This window comes from Ascaphus truei, chromosome 8, assembly GCF_040206685.1.
Source record: "Ascaphus truei isolate aAscTru1 chromosome 8, aAscTru1.hap1, whole genome shotgun sequence".
Lineage (NCBI taxonomy): Eukaryota > Metazoa > Chordata > Amphibia > Anura > Ascaphidae > Ascaphus > Ascaphus truei.
Window position 1 is genome coordinate 82,943,945 of NC_134490.1, and position 20,655 is coordinate 82,964,599.

At 42.8% G+C, this 20,655-nt stretch overlaps 1 protein-coding gene and 1 long non-coding RNA gene across 2 annotated transcripts in view; one reads left to right on the forward strand and one right to left on the reverse strand.

The window, feature by feature from the left end:
* LOC142502064 (ovostatin-like) overlaps positions 1–20,655 on the forward strand; it is a 68,378-nt gene that overhangs the window by 18,414 nt on the left and 29,309 nt on the right. Inside the window, exons 11-17 of the mRNA XM_075612871.1 lie at positions 1,426–1,584; positions 3,966–4,196; positions 4,569–4,626; positions 6,809–6,951; positions 14,594–14,743; positions 16,909–17,079; positions 18,317–18,431. Of these exons, the coding sequence (XP_075468986.1) occupies positions 1,426–1,584; positions 3,966–4,196; positions 4,569–4,626; positions 6,809–6,951; positions 14,594–14,743; positions 16,909–17,079; positions 18,317–18,431 (1,027 nt within the window). The remainder of the gene's footprint in view (positions 1–1,425; positions 1,585–3,965; positions 4,197–4,568; positions 4,627–6,808; positions 6,952–14,593; positions 14,744–16,908; positions 17,080–18,316; positions 18,432–20,655) is intronic.
* Positions 4,066–11,658, reverse strand: LOC142502067 (uncharacterized). The gene is made up of 2 exons (XR_012803640.1): positions 11,506–11,658; positions 4,066–8,303 (listed from the first exon to the last, which is right to left on the reverse strand). It is a non-coding gene; the product is annotated as an uncharacterized LOC142502067 (long non-coding RNA).

Here is a 20,655-nt window from a genome sequence, read left to right on the forward strand (position 1 = left end):
ACAAACCTATACATTTGCTCGCCCCGGGCGAGTGGATTTAACCCCAGGCGAGTAAATATTGGCCCAAGCAGCACACGTTTGGTACTAGGTGGCGAGTAGATTTTTTTGTGTGGCGAGTAGATTTTTTGGTGATTTGTCAACCACTGTGTGTGTATATATATATATATATATATATATATATATATATATATATATATATATATGTATATATATATATATATAAAGGAGAAACAGGTGCGCAAATCACATCAGGACATGGAAAAGAAAGTGAAAACACTAAATAGTGCAATATTGTCTACTCCAACAGATGATTTCAATGTTGGAAATTCTATAAAATTTGCACTCATGTTTAACGTGAAATGAAAGCATTGTGGTTATTAAAAGCATTCAGACCACCCTGGGTCATATGGTCAGACAAGGATATTCACAGCAACAGCATCTGCTCCATGGCCGTCACAGCAGGTACTGGGCTGATTAAAGTTGTCCTCCACTCTGGATGTCATCAACAAGGGCTTCTTAGTAATCACTGATTCACCCAGTGCTGTGAATATCCTTGTCTGACCATATGACCCAGGGTGGTCTGAATACTCACAAACAAAGGCACTTGTGTAAGTGGAATACTTTGTGTTTTTAATATTAAAAACAGTACTATACTATTTTTGCTTTCCCTTTTTTGTATATGGATTTCCCCCCCTCTATATGGATCTGGAGTACCTGTCTGGAGACATAAGTTGGTAACTTTTAATAACCACAACGCTTTCATTTCACGTTAAACACGTGAGTGCAAATTTTATAGAATTTCCAACATTGAAGCTATTTGTTGGAGTAGACAATATTGCACTATTTTGTGTTTTCACTTTCTTTTCCATGTCCTGATGTGATTAGCGCACCTGTTTCTCCTTCGTTTGCTGATTGAATTTGTTTTGAATTCTACGTCGGGAGCTGCACTCATTAAGGATAGTATATCATTTGTGTTATTTGATTTATTAGTAATATTATTTGCGCTTGTTTTTCTATTTCACTGTTATATATATATATATATATATATCATATAAAAATATTACTTGTGAGCACATTCACATGTCTTCGCCATTATCACCTAGCATACAGTGCTTCCACTGCAGCAAGGGACTCTGGGAAATGACATGTATATGAGCACACAGTGCCACCTTTTGTCTCAAGTCCACATTACATGGAAACCCCATAAGCCAATGCATGCTGCTTTAAATACAGCTTTTAAACATGGCCTGGGATGAGATGCAAAGCCAATAAACCCACTCAGAGACAGACTGTTTCGACCGTGTGGGTCTCATCAGTGTGAGGTTGGTGTGTGTGTATATATATATATGTATGTACACACAAATACACACATATATTCGATATTTAAGCATTTGCATTTCTGTAAATACACTATTTATGTTTCAGTTGATTTTAAAGGATGCGAATGAGAAGCCGATCAGTAATAAAAGTATAGAGCTGCAGGTTAATGGAAAAGCTGTGCAGAATCTAACCACTAATGCAGAGGGGAGAGCGGAGTATGAGATCAACACCTCCAATTTTGTACAAACAGAGCTTGTTATCCAGGTAAGTACATCAACACTGCCGGCCTTTGTACAGATGCAGCGTCCGTTATTCGAACATATCACGGCGCCGTTTTCGTGTGCTCTGCTGTATTCCATGTGGCATTAACGTGGCCAATCGCCCCAGGCACCCATGTTTATCGCGGTTACTTTGTTTGAATTTCATGGATTGTATGCAATTAGATGCAATGAAATGAATGAATTGCAATGTGTACAGTACTGTGCTACTGTGTCACTTTCAGGTGTTTAAAAACCAGAACACTAAAATGCCATTTTCTGCGCTTGCGTCTTAAGGCGGAACGGTTGGAAGAAATCCCGCGCCATGACATGGGTATTCCGTGGTATACACTGCGTGAAGTGTTGGAATAATGGCCGCTGGCTCTTTATATAGTGCCACACACAGGTATGGGGTGTCATACGCACCCAGCACCACAAAACAGTAATATAACAAACCTGAAAAGAAAAAGTGAAGCGATACTACTAATGTATATTGTGTGAAGTAAATGTATAGTACACACAAGGAGATGGACCCAATTGACATCTGATCAACCCTGGTCAGATACAAAACGTATGCAAAAATATATAACTGTAGAAGCGCCTAGTGGGATAAATGTGTGTATTAGAACATGAACAGCACTACAGTATAAGGCTAAGGCCCCGGTCTCTCCGCTGTAACGCGCGCCCGCACTTTTGGCGGCGCGTTCAGCCGATTCCCCGGTCTGCAGCTCACTGCAGGAGGAGAGACCGGGGGGGGGCGTGGCGGAGGAGTGACGGGGGCGCGGCCATGACGTCACCCGGCAGGTTCGCCCTCATTGGCTGAACCGCCGGGGGGCGTGCCTAATCGCTCGACGCGAGTCCTGCTCTCAATTCTATTGAGAGCAGGAATAGCTCTCGCGCGAGCGCTGCGGCCCCCCCTCGCAGCGGGCCCGGTGCCATTGCGGGGAGGGCTCTCGTGCGCGCAGCGTCCGCCATAGCGGACGCTGTAGTAGGCAGCGGAGGCAAGGCCTTAGGTGGATACAACCATATATTGTCCTGGATGAATAGTCCTGGGCCCTTTTTTAATATAACAAACCTGACATGCAATATATGTACATAAACTTGATGCTGTAAAGACTTTAACATAGTGCTATAGACATATCAATATGTAATGAAATGTCTGCACATACGAGGTCAGTGCAACATACGCTATTATAGTGCTGCACCACACACCCCAATTTCCCAATATCTCCCTTACCCAAAAACAAAATTATTTAGCAAACACCAGAAGTTTAATTGCAAACTGTGGGATTTTGGCCCATGAAGCAGTGTTATTCCACGAGACCCCTTTCCGGCACATTCATTTGACTGAACCGTAAGTTACCTTCCAGCACCGCTAGATGTAATATCAGCGCTATGTAATCATGCGTCTCCATTAGAGATGGGAGAAAGTGTAAAAATCCGTTTTGCGTAATTTCCAGAGCTTTCCACTTAAAATCTGTTCCACGGTGTAAAATCCGTCAACGGATTATGCTAGTTTCAATGCGGACTCATCAAAAAAACGTCATTTCATTCAATCCGCTGGTGGTTTTACCAATACAATACCCGGATCCCACTGAATCAGCGGATTGGATTATTAAAATCCACCAGCGGATTGCGGAAATCAATGGAATCTACTGTCAATGATAAAAGAAAGATCCAGAAAAGACGAATCACGTTTTTTTGAGATTGATCCATGGAAACCCACGGACCAAAGGAACCAGCCGAATCCCAGCGGATCTAAATCCACCCCAAAAAATTGCCCATCTCTAGTCTCCATCCCTTAAATCTGGTGACTTTTCTTGGCACTCTCTTAGCACCAGATTTCCTTGATTTTTAAATAAATATTTTCAAATCCAATTTGTAAATGTGTACTTGTATTTTTTTAGACACAAAAAGCATAACAAAATAAAGAAAAAAGCAACCATTTACCACACATATAATACACAAAATTGGATTATAGTAGTCACTACTAGAGTACTACGAGTTATTGAGATACGTGTGCAGGTTACCTATCCCATTTTTGTATTTTTAAATAAATAGACCTGTCTCCTGTCATCCTTTTTATCAGGGATACATCCTAAAATGTATGTCCCAAAGCATTTCTATCTCTCCGCTTGGAGCCTTTTCATCCAAGGACATCTAGTGTGTAGACATGTCCATGTTATAAACACGTGTACAGGGTGCTATGAACTCATTATTATAGTCATATATACATGTACTTAAAGAATTGTGTTCATTGCCAGCGCTAAATTGCCGTATTAACATCACCAAGTATACCATGATGTATATATACAATGCTATGTATACCGTACAATACAAAAACAACTCTCTCTCCCCACCTCTCTTCTTCTTACCCCTCCCCACCAGGCCAATTACAAGAACGGAGAGCAGTGCATTGACTCTGGGTGGATGAGTCCAGTTTATTCCAATGCTTATCGCTCAGTCCCACGTTTTTACTCTTGGACCGGGAGCTTTGTGGATGTGCGGCCTCTCCATGGGGAGCTGAGCTGTGGGCAGAGTTATAAAACCAGGGTGTTATATTCACTAAGCAGAAACGGAGTTGGGAAGGGAGTCAACACAGCCACTTTCTACTACCTGGTGAGTAAGAAAGAACAAAAGAGATAACGGGAGAAGAACTGAATAAGAGAGAATGTAAAGAGAGAAACTGAGAGGAAAGGGAGAGAAATGGGAAAAGAGGAGCATACAGAACATTTGTGTAAATATATCATGTATTCATTGAATCTGGTAAATGTTATCTTTCCTATAATGATGATTTAAATAGTGAATTCACAATATTTTCCTAAAAAAATGAAACACCTACATTTATGGGGATTTCCAAATCCCGAAAACTGCTTAATTGCAAATTCTTAAATCTGGAAATATTAATTCCTCTTTATTTTGTGCTGTAGTAAACAAAATGCATTAAGAATGATGATTTACAAAACTTTTCACCTCTCTTCTCTCTCCCAGGTGATGTCAAAAGCCAAGATTGTCAAATCCGGGGAACAACAAGTAGATTTGAGCAGCTGTGAGTATTCAGTCCCTCAGGGACACAGAACCCAACACTTCTAGGACCCTCATGATGCATTAGATAAACACAAGCTGGCACTCCCATGTCTTAGTTGTAGAGAGGATAGGCACAGACAGATTAACTGGTTGGACTTCTACTAGCACAAATAACATGTTGTATATGTTTATATCAAATCTTTTCTACACAGCTAGGAAAATACAGATTGGTGACAAATGGGGTTATTAAAGGGCTAAAATATAATTTGACAGAAAACAATACATATATAGATTTAAAAGCAACTATTATGGAATCTAACAAATAAACCAATTCTAGTTATTACATCTCTCATGGAGTACAAATTGATTTGAGTTTATAATTGTAATGCTGTTTGTTTTGTTGCTTGGAATAGACACACAGATATTATAAATGTGAAAAAAGCAAAGGATCAAATCAGGTCTGAAGTGTAATAGAAGCTCAGGAAAATGGGCAGAAAGGACAATTCTAAGTTCCTATGCAACGTCAGCATTTGGGCATGTAGTTGTGTTAATGGGGCAAGTTCTGGCAGCTTTCAGAGCTGCAACTTGCAGTGGTTTCAGATGCCCACCTCTGCTTTAGCAAGGCTTAAGGCCGCTTACAGCTCATTCTAAGAGGCGGCCTAAAGAGGTGCAATACCAGCACCTCTATGGTTGGATTGGACTAAACAGATAACACACACAGTTATATTAGACTGCGCTTTCATACAACATATAAGTATTAGTGGATCAAAGTAATATATCAGTGAACTAGTAAATGTTTAGGTGTATGATGCTCAAAAACCTCTGGTGAGGACTTGTTTCCTAAAGTCCTCTACTTAAAATAACTCTCCACAACTTCCAGAAGGAGCAGGATCACCCAGAAAAGAAGAGAATATATAGTGCACACTGTTTCAGAAAAATTATATGGGGTATTGTAAGAGATGTGTGCAAAGGTACAGTTAACGGAGACCGATTAGGGTGAAATTAAATCCTGGCTTTATTGAGCATGTTCCTTTAACAAGGCAAAACATACAAAAAGAAACAAAATAAAGGCCTACTCCACTTTGGAGAATAACTAAACCTTTACTCCACCCCTTTCTAACTGGGTGGCTAGCTAAGCTGGTTACCACCCCAAACATACACACACACACACACACACACACACACACACACACACACACACACACACACACACACACACACACACACACACACACACCAGCCCAACAAGAGAATCTCTTATCTGTTTCTGTTGTTGTAGCTGTAGGGTGAGCCCTCTCTACTCTCCTGGCTCAGCAACCTTGTGTGCTATGGAAATCTCTGTGTCCAGGTATAGAGGTCTAGTCCCCTCATGTCTTGCTGTCAACACACAGTCCTGTGTGCTTCAAGACTCTCTCCTCATTGCAGCACCTTGTGTGCCGAGGAAAATCTATGCAGTCCTTCTCCTTATGTCAGCCCAAATGTGAGCTAAGGGATCTCTCTCCTGTGTCTCACATGAGGCTTTTTACAGAGCTCTCATTAGTCCAGGTGGAGACTATTTAATTGAGTGGCTGCAATTAACTCTCTCCCTGCTGGATTCCCAGAGCTCTGAGGCTGCATTATTTAAACAGGGCTATATCCCTGTTACAGGTATCTTGATTAAATCTTGGCTCATATGTCAGCCTACTTACAATCTATAGATAGATAAAGAGCCTTCTCCAACTGTGGCATAAACTTTCTTCATATATAGATAAGTGTGGATGTTCCCTCAAAATCAGAATGAAAAAGAGAGTGCAATTCAAACAAAAACACACTTTAGTAGAATAGCATGTAATTCAGGTACTCACACTCACGTACATGTATAGTAAGCAATAAGGATGGAGGGGGACGCTGTGCCAAAGTCACTGGTATGCAGTTCCAAGGCTCCGGATGCTTGTCCGGCTGCAGTCCTGCAGTCCTCTGTTAGTGGACATATGAGCCAAGATTTAATCAGGATACCCCATATAATTTTTCTGAAACAGTGTGCAATATATATTCTCTTCTTTTTGGGGGGATCCTGCTCCTTCTGGATTTTGTTGAGAGTGGATTGAAATAAACCCACGGTCATAGACTTGATACCAATAGGGCTGTACAGCTGCCTCTGAGTCTGGACATCTCCAAGGAAGCTCCTTCTTGTATTGACAACATATTTCCCTCTCTTCTGGCAGCTCTGCACGGTGAATTCTCAATCAGTTTCACTGTTGGTTCTGATTTTGCCCCCGGAGCTGAACTTATTGTATATTCCATCCTGCAGACAGAGGTCATTGCGGACTCTGTGCATCTGGACATAGAGAAGTGCTTCAAGAACAAGGTAAGTTCAGGGTCCTAAAAATGGGCACCCACAGCAAACAAGGAGTCTGTATGAATAGCATTTAATCTTCTATCAATGTTCCACAAAAGAGGAGATTGACGATGAGTAACAATTATTTTATAAGAATAAAAGACTTGTGTGATGCAGCTAAAGCTAAAAGAAATAAAAGCAGTGAAAAAAGGGGGTGATGCAGCGCTAATCACAAACTATACTTATGTAGCACATGTACCCCCACCCTCTGGAAGATACTATTGCGGCTATAGGTGTCACTGGTGCGGCCATACCTGTAAGGGGCCAGGAGAGCTGGGTTGTCTGTGATGTAGTGGAGACAGGACAAGCTTTTGGTGATCATGATGTTCCTCAGGGTGTCAGCGCCTCCAGCATCAGTGGCTCCAGGATGTCCAGAGTCAGTCCCACCAAAGCATAATTCTTTCCCCCTTACCCACATGGACTGAACACTCAGGCAGGGGTATATAAAAGCAAAAGGGGTTTATTGGCTGTTGCAGTCACTGCAGTTGTTATACAGCTTATACAGCGGATGCATGATGGACAGAGGATACCAGGCCTCTGGATGATGCTGGCTCTCGGTTAATTGAGGCCTCTTGATCTTTCCTGGCCAGCCAGCCCGTGAGGGGCTGACTGACCTGTCCCTCTCCCAGCTGGGAGAGGACCGGCCACACAGCTCCACTCCCTATGAGGGTTGGATCAGCATTAACTAACAATTTGAACTTCCTCCCTGAGGCATCAGAAGGGGAAGCACATGATCTGCAGCTCGATAGGCTGCACATAGATTCCTATGTCACCACCACTTTGTCACTCAGGGAGTCAGAAAAAGGGAGTTAAATAACCACAGGATTGCCACAGCCTGTAGCTATCAGGGCTTACATGACAGGATCGTGGTCGCGCAGGAAGTGCGTCATTACCCTTTCAGGTATCACAAGACCAGGAGACACAGAGGGGACGGACTCTCGTGAGCTGTGTGAGCTCCATCCGTGGGCTGCTGCAATTGCGGATGTTGGCCCCACATGGGAAGCGGCCCTTACCCCGCATCTTCAAAAGGTCTTTTTTCCTGCTCCGCACATATCTTATTTTGCTACTAGCTGTGGGGGTCAACCTTGAGTGGACAGACAGTTCCTCTGGATATATATACTTACATGACAGGAGGCAGAGAGGCAATCTGGTCCAGCCATGTTACACTTATAAATATGTGACAAAACTTGAAACTACTAAATTAAAATCGTAATGGTACTAGAAATGTGATTGTGCCAGGGTTCAGAGAGGGGCTTCCACAACTCTCTTAAGATGAAGCAATATGAAGAGAAGATGTTGTCCTCTGGCGCATAGACTCAGCACTTCAGGTATATATATGAAAAATAGGAGAAAAGACAGTATAAATACTGAACACTATCATATACAGAGTGTCAAGATGATAATGGAACACTAAGGGGCCAATGCTATAAGCCTTTATAAAAAAAAAATCACTGGCCCATTTATATCGCCAGTGTTGTTAGCGTTGCTATCACGGTATTAGAAAGCCTCAATTACTGTGATAGCAAAATTCACAAAACGGGGGAGTAGCCGGCGGTGTGATGATCACCTCTCTGAAAAGGCCTTACCCAGTGATTTCTTTCTGCTGCAGAGAGAGCTGCTCAGAGAGAGCCGCCTCTCCCGGCACAAATCTCGCACAAAATTAATATTTTTTTAGTCAAAAATGTAATACTAGTGTATTGTAGCAGGGGGTATCCGGAGCATAACCGCGTTGATTTGAGGTCCGGGGACCCCTTGCTTTCTGAAATACAGGCCCTGCATTTTATTCTCACGGTCACGTGATGCGGGGCATTTAAATGCATAGGAGATACCGGCACCCCATAACGGGGCCTTCATCTCGGGAAGCAGGGAGTCCCCGGACCTCAAATCAACACGGTTCTGCTCCGGAGACCCCTGATCATACACTAGTAGTAACATTTATAATAAAACAGCTGCTACCCACAGTAAACATTAAAAATATAGCAACACTAATACCCACCACATGATTGATACCAGAGACCGCAGGTGTCTCTGGGCCCTCAGGTGGTCCCCATGGGTGTCCGGGGGTCCTCATATTGTAACTGTGGGTGTCTGGGGGCTCTCAGGTGGTTCCCGTAGGTCTATGGGGGCCCTCGGGTGGTCCCCACGGGTCCTCGCTGGTGGTACCAATGTCTTGTATATAATGTATACCTTGTTCATTTATGTAACTATGTACTTGTAACCATGTATTATTTGTCATCATAACTCTATGCCCATGACATACTTGAAAACGAGAGGTAACCCTCAATGTATTACTTCCTGGTAAAACATTTTATAAATAAAAAAAAATAAAAAAATGCTGTGGCAAATAATTTTTTTTGCAATACATTGAAATAAATACCCCCCCCTCCCTCCCAACCCCTAACACATACAGAACAGTAATGGGCAAAATAACTATTATCCAGATATGGATAATAGTGCATTTGCCCATTATAAAATGAAACATTAGCCAGCCAGCATAAATAATGTAAATTAACCTTTCCACCTACACCTACCATCATGAAGGTTGTCCGCATCAGTATACTGCAGGTCCATGTCCTCTGATGCCAGCAAGAATACATGAAAAAAATAAATCTAATGGACCCTAACCCCTTAATCACCTTAGTGATTAATAACCGCTATACTAATTAAGGGGTTAACCCCCTTCCCCCCGCTACCCACCCGGGAGGCCTAACCACCCACCCGAGACCACTATACCCACCCTCTACACATTGATTGGCAAAGTGGTACATCATACCATATAATATGGGCATGATAAGCCACTATAGCAGCCAATGGTCACCCTAATCAAAAAGCATGAAGGCCAAAAATACACAATAATAAGATACACAAGCACTTAAACACCCCAACAATAAAAGAACAAAAAATCCTAATAGTAAGCCACATCAATAACATTTATCAATCTCCAAAACAGCATAATAATACAAAATCTGTTATTCCAAAACATAAGAATACAATTCAATAAACACATAGCCAAGCAAACTATTCAAAAAATAAAGCCACTAGCCAAACAAGCAATTCAATACATAAAAGTACTAGCCAAAAGATCAATTAATTCATTTAAACCACTAGCCAACAAATCAATTAATTAATAAAACCACTAGCCAACACTTCAATTAAAACCAGTAGCCAACAAAATAAATAATTAATTAATTAATTAATAACACTAAACAATCGGAAATTGAAATAAAAACAAGCCATCCAAATTACAAACAATTTTAGCCAAACAATAAACAGAAAAAGATAAAACAACGGTCAACAGAAAAAAAGCATATGCCAAAAAATGCCTTGGCTCTCACTGTATTTATCTGTACCCTAAATGGGCACAGATTAATACATTATGAGTCAATGGGCAATGAAAAACATAAAAATAAAAAAATACAATAAAAAAACCTGTAAAAATAAAATTACATACATTTAATATTTTTCTTACCTTTCGAAGTGTTGACCCTCCGAATCCCAGCATTTCTGCAAGCTCTCGTACCGCGACTTCATCAAAGTCAATCCAATGCCATCCACATTGAAGATCCGGAACAGGTAACACAATTCTTCTTATTTTTATCTTCTATCACCTTCTTCTATCTTCTTCTGTCATTATTTATTTATTTTCTTTAATCTTCTATCTTCATCTGTCAATCCAACCCCATGGTAAGTCCCAACAGATGTTGTCTTGTCGTCTTCTTCCTATTAAATGAGCCATTCAGGTCTTATATAGGGCATGGGACATCATATTTTCAGGTCAGATGGTAAAGCTCTAATCTGATAGGATGCTGTATCATGTGTCCCCCTTTTTGTTTAAGGATGTGACGTCATCTCCAAGGGAGGTACGTCACATCCTTAAAACCACATGGCTATATCACATGGTATTACAGCCAATGGGATTGGAGACAATCCCTTTGTTACTGTACCATGTGATAGGTTACATTAGTTCAAAAATATGTGACATCACTTTAAGGGATGACGTGACATCCTTTTGAACTAATGTAACCTGTCTTCAATCCCATTGGCTGTAATATCAGGTGATATAGCCATGTGGTTTTAAGGATGTGACGTACCTCCCTTGGATATGACATCACATCCTTAAAAAAATATAAAGAGGCGGGCACAGGATACAGCATCCAATCAGATTGGATCAGTACCATCTGACCTGAAAATGTGACGTCACAGGCCCTATATAAGGCCTGGACACCTCATTTGACAGGAAGAAGATGACGAGACAACATCAGTTGGGATTTACCATGGGTTTGGATTGACAGATGAAGAAAGAAGATAGAAGATTAAAAAAAAGAAAGAAATAATGACAGAAGATAGAAGATGGCGATAAAAGATGAAAGAAAGACACATTTTGTTACCTGTTCTGGATCTTTAAGATGGATGGCGTTGAATTGACTTTGATGAAATCGCGGTACGAGAGCTTGCAGAAAATCCGTTCTTCCTCCCACTGCTGACTGCCTGATGCCCATCTTGTGGCTTGGAAAGGGTCCCTACCTCCTCTGGATCAGCTGTAGGGACTGCAGGGTTATTACAGCTGTCTGAGGCTTCCTGTGATTAGCGCTGGTCCTGCTTCCTCTGGACCCTGAGATCCAATCAGCAAAGGAGGCTGGGCACACAGAAAGCCTGGGCCCTGCAGACCTTTCATCTGTGCTGAAAGAAACACAGTGTGTATATATATATATATATATATATATATATATATATATATATAATATATATTATGCTCCCTCCCCATCTGTCTAATTTTTCTTTTAAACATTTTCTGATGTCCTGGGAGATTTATTTTGATTGTGGCATGGTGTTTCCACACACCTGCATAGTGAAGAACAGAATCAGAAATTCTCTGATCTTTATATAGGGTGGACCTCCAAATTCACACCTGAAGATCTACCTAATTATTTGAACACCTGATTATCCCCTTTAATTTAGCTGATAAAACCAGGGTTTCACTTACTTTTGCATATACCCCGACCCTTAATTACTCATTGTTTGTCTAATTCAGACATCATTTAATTTCAAAAGACATGGGATTGGTTAATATAAACCCTATTGCATATTTAAGAAAAGTCTGATTTTGATTCAAGGATGTTATCATGGAAAAACTATGGAATTTCCATAATTATGATTGGGGTTCACAAACTTTTTCTCCTCACTGTATGTACACTGTATTTAGAAAAAACAGAACCCCTTTTATTTTTTCATGAAAATTTGAGCAATAGATTATTAGATGTAAGAATTATTTGATAATCTAATAAATATTCTTTGGAATTGGTGACGGCATGATGACCTCATCAAAGTAATACTTACCAAATGGTTTATAGCTAAGGTGACCAGATGTCCCGGTTTAGTCAGGACAGTCATGTTTTTTTAGGCCCTGTCCCGATTTATTGTGGTGCTGTCCCGGTTTTCTATTCCATGTGCATGCGCAACCGGCAAGCTCTAATCATGCATGCGCATGAGCGATTGGCAAAAGCTAATCGCGCATGCGCAGGAGCAGCCGACAAGTGACGATCGTGCATCTATGGTCGGCAGGAGCTCTTCGCACATGCGCATTCGGAGAGTGTCGACTGCACATGGGTGAAATTTGTCCCGGTTTTTTCCCGGACAAATATGGCCACCCAATTTACAAGTGAAGAAGATAAGCACGTGAAAAGGTGCTTGAGACAGAGCAAAAATGATGGTCCAAAATGCTTAACATTTTTCTGATAAATGATTTGTCGCTATGAAGAAGGAAAAAAACAGATTTGTATCAGGAGATGGAGCAGCTGGATCAACGCGTTATCGATTATGCAGTCAGACAGTGGCGTTCTCTTCTTCGGGAGTGCGTTTCAGCAGGAGGCTATTTTGAACATGCTCTTTTAACGGAAACATTATAGTAATCTTTCAGATTACAACAGTTTAACACATTGACGAGCGCAAAGGAAAAAAACTCCTATTTCTCGTTACATGAACCTACCGCAGTGTATCTGGTACTTGTTGACATAATAGTGCTAAAAAAAAGGTATAAAAAAGGCGTCCTGAGAATATGGTGAAACAATGCAAACAATAACAATACAATAAATATTCACTGGAAATCAGTTTAAGTAAATAAGATGCGGACACCTCAAAACAATCTTAGTAATTCCCCACATAAAGAATGTGCAACTGATGTGAACCAAACAACAATGGGCAAATATGTATATATATATATATATATATATATACACACATTTGCCCATTGTTGTTTGTTTCACATCAGTTGCACATTCTTTATGTGGGGAATTACTAAGATTGTTTTGTTTTATATATATATATATATATATATATATATATATATATATATATATATATATATATATATATATATATATATAATAGATTCTAAGGGCAGCTCAAAAAACCCTGTTCAAAGAACCGTTCTGATTATTGTTCAATCACAATAAGATCTTCAGTGAGGGGAGCACAGGCTCACATTTAAAACCAAAAAAATGGTGCAGTACATACACTGGCGACACGTTTAATTTGAGTAGGGCTAATACCGCAAGCCGGGACATGTCCCGGCTTGCTAGCCCCACTCCCTCGGTGTGCCGCGCGTCACGCGTCGTAGGAACTAGTAATGAATAATGTGAACAAAGGAAATGGGTACTCACATTTCCCAAAATGTTATAAGCAACCCTCAGGCGTGTAATAATAATATTATACCAAATATCCTCATCAGAGACTATAATATCAGCACTGGGGGTAAAACATTGCATTACCTGTTATTGTATAAATACATTGCTTTGCTGAAAATGCGTGTCCAGTGCTGCTATTATAGTCTCTGAGATTTGGTATGATATTATTTAATATTTATATATGTATTTATTTTTATCTGTGTACCCCCCTTTGTTAGGAAGGATAAACATGAAGGATTATAGGTCCCTAGTATAAATGTCTGTCACCCAGCTACTGTATGTGAAGGACGGCTTGTCTGTCTCTTCTGTGCCTGTCATTGTGAGGCCTCACTCAGTGGGATGCTATTAGTGAGGCCTCACTCAGTGGGATGCTATTAGTGAGGCCTCACTCAGTGGGATACTATTAGTGAGGCCTCACTCAGTGGGATGCTATTAGTGAGGCCTCACTCAGTGGGATGCTATTAGTGAGGCCTCACTCAGTGGGATGCTATTAGTGAGGCCTCACTCAGTGGGATGCTATTAGTGAGGCCTCACTCAGTGGGATACTATTAGTGAGGCCTCACTCAGTGGGATGCTATTAGTGAGGCCTCACTCAGTGGGATACTATTAGTGAGGCCTCACTCAGTGGGATACTATTAGTGAGGCCTCACTCAGTGGGATGCTATTAGTGAGGCCTCACTCAGTGGGATGCTATTAGTGAGGCCTCACTCAGTGGGATACTATTAGTGAGGCCTCACTCAGTGGGATACTATTAGTGAGGCCTCACTCAGTGGGATGCTATTAGTGAGGCCTCACTCAGTGGGATGCTATTAGTGAGGCCTCACTCAGTGGGATGCTATTAGTGAGGCCTCACTCAGTGGGATGCTATTAGTGAGGCCTCACTCAGTGGGATGCTATTAGTGGCTGAATTTGTTGTCCGGTTTCTTAAGGTTTCCCTGAACTTCTCTGCGGACCAAGGAGCTCCGGGATCCAATGTTGACCTGCAGCTAACGGCAGCTTCCAGATCTCTGTGTGGACTCAGGGTTATTGATTCCAGCCTCCTGCTCCTCAATCAGAACCAGCAGCTCACAGCTGAGTCGGTAAGCGGCAGCGGGTACAGACACACTAGTTAGGGTGAACCGATTTTGAAAATGAAAAACCGGGACACATAAAAAAAATTATTAATACAACAAATGACATTACTAAAAAATGAATATGATAATGATATTTATCTAATAGTGTCACCATTGATGCTGTATTATTCATTCTACCTCTTCACATTCTCTCTACCTTCTCCCCCATTCCCTCTATCCTTCCCCCATTTTCTCTCACCCTTCCCCCCATTTTCTCTCCCTTTCCCCCCCCAAGTTTCACTCCCTTCCTCCCCCCATTCTCTCTCCTTAACCTACCCCCCCCAGTTTCACTCCCTTCCTCCCCCCAATCTCTCTCCCTTCCGTCCCCCATTCTCTCTCTTCCCTCCCCCATTCTCACTCTCCCTTCCTACCCCCCATTCTTTCCTTTTCCTACCCCTTCCCACCCAATCTCTCCCTTCCCTCCCCCATTCTCTCCCCATGCCCTCATTCACTACCGTCCCTCCCCCATTCTCTCTCTTCCTCTGCTCCATTTTTTCTCTCTCAGTCCCCTCCTCTATTCTCTCTCCCCCCCTTCTCTCCCCCACCCCATCCATTCCCTCTCCACCCTCCTCCATTCTCTCTACCCCCATTCTCTCTCTGACCTGCAGACACACAGCCACTGACCTGTGCAGACACTCACACAGTAACTGACCTGCACAGACACTGACCACACACTGAACCTGCACTGAGACACTGACTGTGCACGGAGACTGAGAGACTGACCCTGCACTGAGACACTGACCCTGCACTGAGACACTGACACTGACACACTGACCCTGCACTGAGACACTGACACTGAGACACTGAACCTGACCATGCACTGAGACACTGACCCTGCACTGAGACACTGACCCTGCACTGAGACACTGACCCTGCACTGAGACACTGAACCTGCACTGAGACACTGAACCTGCACTGAGACACTGAACCTGCACTGAGACACAGAACCTGACCCTGCACTGAGACACTGACCCTGCACTGAGACACTGAACCTGACCCTGCACTGATACACTGAGACACTGACCCTGCACTGAGACACTGACCCTGCACTGAGACACTGACCCTGCACTGAGACACTGACCCTGCACTGAGACACTGACACTGCACTGAGACACTGACACACTGACCCTGCACTGAGACACTGACCCTGCACTGAGACACTGACACACTGACCCTGCACTGAGACACTGACACTGACACACTGACCCCACACTGAGACACTGACCCTGCACTGAGACACTGACCCTGCACTGAGACACTGACCCTGAACTGAGACACTGACACACTGACCCTGCACTGAGACACTGACACTGACCCTGTACTGAGACACTGACACACTGACCCTTCACTGACACACTGACCCTGCAATGACACACTGACCCTGCACTGAGACAATGACACTGACCCTGTACGGAGACATTGACACACTGACCTTGCAATGACACACTGACCCTGCACTGAGACACTGAACATGACCCTGCACTGAGACACTGACCCTGCACTGAGGCACTGACCGTGCACGGAGACTGAGACACTGAGCCTGCACTGAGACACTGACACCAGCTCGGAGGAGCAGCTGTAGAGGGGGGGGGGTGCCCTACCTTTCACTATGGAGCTTGGTTGGGGTGGGGGGGAAGCCATCTTGAGCCCTGGCAGCAGACACCTCACTTCCGGCTCTCACTGCTGAGGCTCCACTGTCACCAACCCCGCCCCCACCCTCTGCTGTCAGACCCGGCCTCCGCTCTGTTCTCTCCTCTCTGTATTCTCTGCTCAATGCTGCTCCCCCCTCTCTGATAGTCAGAACCGGGACAGCCACAAAAAAACAGGACATTTTAAAGAATGTCGGGCAGATGGGACATGCATTCAAAAACCGGGACTGTCCCGTCTAAACTGGGACATCTGGTCACCCTAATACTAGTGAACATTTTGACAAAGCTATATCAGATGAGTGAGTGGAAACAGGGACTAAGGTGTCTCTTGATCTTGGAGGTTGGGGAAGATTAGGAGTGAATTGACACAAAAAAAGAGAGAAAAAGATCTTAATGGAAACCGAGACAGAGATATCTCTCTCATTGAGCAACGTCTCTGGGGTGTTGACACATTAATGTGATACTGGCCTTTTTCTGTTATAGGTGTATAATTCCCTGCGATACCTCTCCCTAAATGGATATTACGTGGCAGGGTTTAATGTGGAGTTGCCCGCACCCCCATGCATTGACCCCAATGAACAAATCTTTTACAACGGCTTATATTATCAACCTGTGAGCTACTATGGAGAAGGAGATACAAATGATGTGTTCAGGGTAGGTATCTAGCACCGATCTGTGCAGAGTCTATAGAAGAATTATCTGGGAATGCAATCATTTTGATTTTATCTGACTCACCTGAAACCAACATTATTAATTATCTGATGTGCAGAAAAGGTGAGTGTGTTTGAGTCTGTATTTTTAGATGGCAGCTTGTTCACAATCCAGTGCATATATATGGGATGGAACTGAGTACATTCTGTATCCCCTTCTTTTTAATATCCCTAATGGAAATCTTTTGATGTGAGTGTGTTTTTTTTTTGTTTTCTCCCCCTTATTTTGAGCAGGAGCACAGTTAGTAAGTGATAGCAATAAGGGAGCCAGTATTCAAGAAATATCATATTTGGGATAGGGGGTTCATTTTGGATACTGATGTCTAAACACAAATTGGGGAAAACAAAGTATTTGTTTAGCTTAGTGTTGTGAGGGAAACTCAAACCCATAATACACAACATTCTTCAGTTTGGCTCTTAGGCTGCGGTCCCAGTGACTGCTACAGCGCACGCCTCGGCGTGCCCTGTGCTACAACCTCGGCTCCCTCAGTCAGGCCGGTCCTAGTTAGTACCCTGTTGCGCACCTTTCCCCTGCGGTACGTGACAGGTTTTCAGGCAGGCAGGGAAATTTTAACTCAAAGTTTGCGACGGAGGCGTGGCCACGCCCCCGCCGGCGGTTCAGCCAATGAGGGCGAACCAGTCGCGGGACGTCATGGTCACGCCCCCTCAAACCCACCACCACGCCCCCCACCATTGCAAATTTTCCCTCAGATCGCGGTGTAGCGCTGTCTACGCACCGCCCTCCCGCCGGGCGCGCGTGCCACAGTGCTGACTGGGGACTCACCCTTAGAATAGATGTTCCACACAATTAGCGTCTTTTCCATTTATGTAATGCACCTGCTGTGTATTCATTTATCTGCAGTCACCCAGAATTCTTATCTGCAGCTGAACCACTGTTTGACGTGTTACAATGAGGTGAAGAAATTGTTAAACAGATAAATGTATACATGTCTAGAGCAAAACGAGACCAGGTAAAGCAAGCCAGAAGCAGCTAGAAAGTGTCTCTGTGTGTGTGTGTTGTAAAATATAATCTGCACACCCCTGGGCTGCTTAAAACAAAATCATTTGTGTGAACACAGTCTGTCATTTCAGTGCTTAATAACATCTCTGTCCCTTTGATATGTCCTGCTATGAGTCCTTGCTCTCTGTATATACCCTTCTCCCTCTCCCGTCTCTTTCAGTCGGCCGGCCTGGTTTTTGGTACTAATGCCACATTACGGAAGCCGGAGGTGTGTGGCAGAGGATTTGAATCAAATATGCGTCCAATGTTTATGGAAAAAAATGTTGCCATGGCAGGTAACACACTTGGGGCAGCTCTGCTCTGTGTATATATTTGAATGTCAGTGCGTTTTCAAAGACCTGTCCCAGGGAGACAGCAATAGGATGAGAAAGCATAATGGGAGAGCAAGCGAATGATAGAAACGTGCATGTGTGTAAAAGGATTGGGTTCTCTAGCATCCAGTACTCTCGTGTCTTTTAAAGCAGTAATTCCCCCTACTGGTTTCCCCCACCACCATTTTTTGTTTTTACAGAATGGGAACTGGATGGTCCCACCAATTCCTGAGACACTTACCGGTAAAGTTACGAGGTTTCAATCGAACAATATGGCAGCCAACTCTCGTGTCAATAGGAAGCGACAACTTCATCGGTTGTAGCTTCCCATTGGACATCTATTAAAACCCTATTTCAAATCAAGAAGTAATTCCGGTAACTTCACTTGTAAATATCTGGGGAGCTGTTCCAAAACAAAGAAGTGGGTGAGAAGGGGGGTGAGGGAAGGGAGAGGAGAATAGGACTGGGGGAGTTGGCTTTTTTAAAATTAAAACTTTAAAGAACTATTTTAGTTAAATGCACTGATGTAAAAATACCATAATATGATTCACAAAAATTGGCAGAGGTACACAAAACTGTCCATGATCTTAGCAACAATGATCCCCAGCAGGGGTTGTAAGAATCCCTAATTAATTGCACTTGTACAAGGTAAAGAGAGTAGACTAATGTCTGTCTAGTGATACCAATAAACCCTTTGTGGTCATCACTAATGATTGTAGCCCAGTAAAATGTTACGGGGGAGACCCCTGAGAAGTGGTCTATAAGTACTAAGTAGAGGTGACGTGGCTGGAAGCTCCACCACTGAACAGCTTGTATCTCAGTCTTTTGTTCATTATTCAAAGTTCTCTCGACATTTCCACACAAAATGGTAGCTATTGTGTCCAATATGATGAGGACCCTTGTAGCCTCTTAGACTTCCATTAAGAAAAGCTGCACAGAGATAGACATCACATGGACACCCTCTCGAAACCCCTTCCAAATTACCATTTAGAACGGTGAGATCACATTAAGGAGTGATCTGCTACTCACATCTGTATTTTTCCACGAACGTCTCTAGAGCAGCAGACTTCATTCTTGGCTTAACCGTATAGACGATGCAGCACAGATACACAGTTGACTTTATTATTTTTCTACCTAGTGCCCTTAGGTACCACTTTTCAGGGGTCTTCCCAGTAACTGTAGTGGAAGAGGGAGTTCAGCGCTACTGCGACACAAATCCAAGTGAACTTCCGGTTTGTAATTGAAAAAACTTTATTCCGATGTGACACACAAGACACCCAGGTTACACCTCAGCCTCCCCCTCAACGCGTTTCGCGCTATGGAACAGCGCTTCGTCTTGTTCATCGTCTTCCCAGTAACATTTTACTGGACTACAATCCTTAGTGATGGCCACAAAGAGTATATCGGTATCGCTAGACAGACATTAGTCTACTTTTTTTATATTCTAAGAGCGCAATTAATTAGGAACTTTTGTGACCCCTGCTAGGGATCATTATTGCTTGTGTGTATATATATATATATATATATATATATATATATATATATATATATATATATATATATATATATATATATATATATACACAAGCAATAATATATATATATATATATGTATGTATATATGTATGTATATATATTATATATATGTTTTTCCTATATGCACCCTGTTGTTATTTACTGTTGCACATTGTGGAAATTTGAGGTTGAGTGGTTAGGTATCCGAGTATTGTTTTAATCATGATCTTAACTTACAATTTTAAACGGAAAAAAGGAGGTGAGTGGAAGCTCAAAATATATACTTTGGGAGGAGAGGCTGGTGTGGGTATAATGGGAGGAGAGGGTGGTGTGGGTATAGTGGGAGGAGAGGGGGGTGTGGGTATAGTGGGAGGAGAGGCTGGTGTGGGTATAGTGGGAGGAGAAGGTGGTGCGGGTATGGTGGGAGGAGAGGGTGGTGTGGGTATATTGGGAGGAGAGGGTGGTGTGGGTATAGTGGGAGGAGAGGGTGGTGTGGGTATAGTGGGAGGATAGGCTCGTGTGGGTATAGTGGGAGGAGAGTGTGGTGTGGGTATAGTGGGAGGAGGAGCTGGTGTGAGTATAGTGGGAGGAGAGGCTGGTGTGAGTATAGTGGGAGGAGAGGCTGGTGTGGGTATAGTGGGAGGAGAGGCTGGTGTGGGTATAGTGGGAGGAG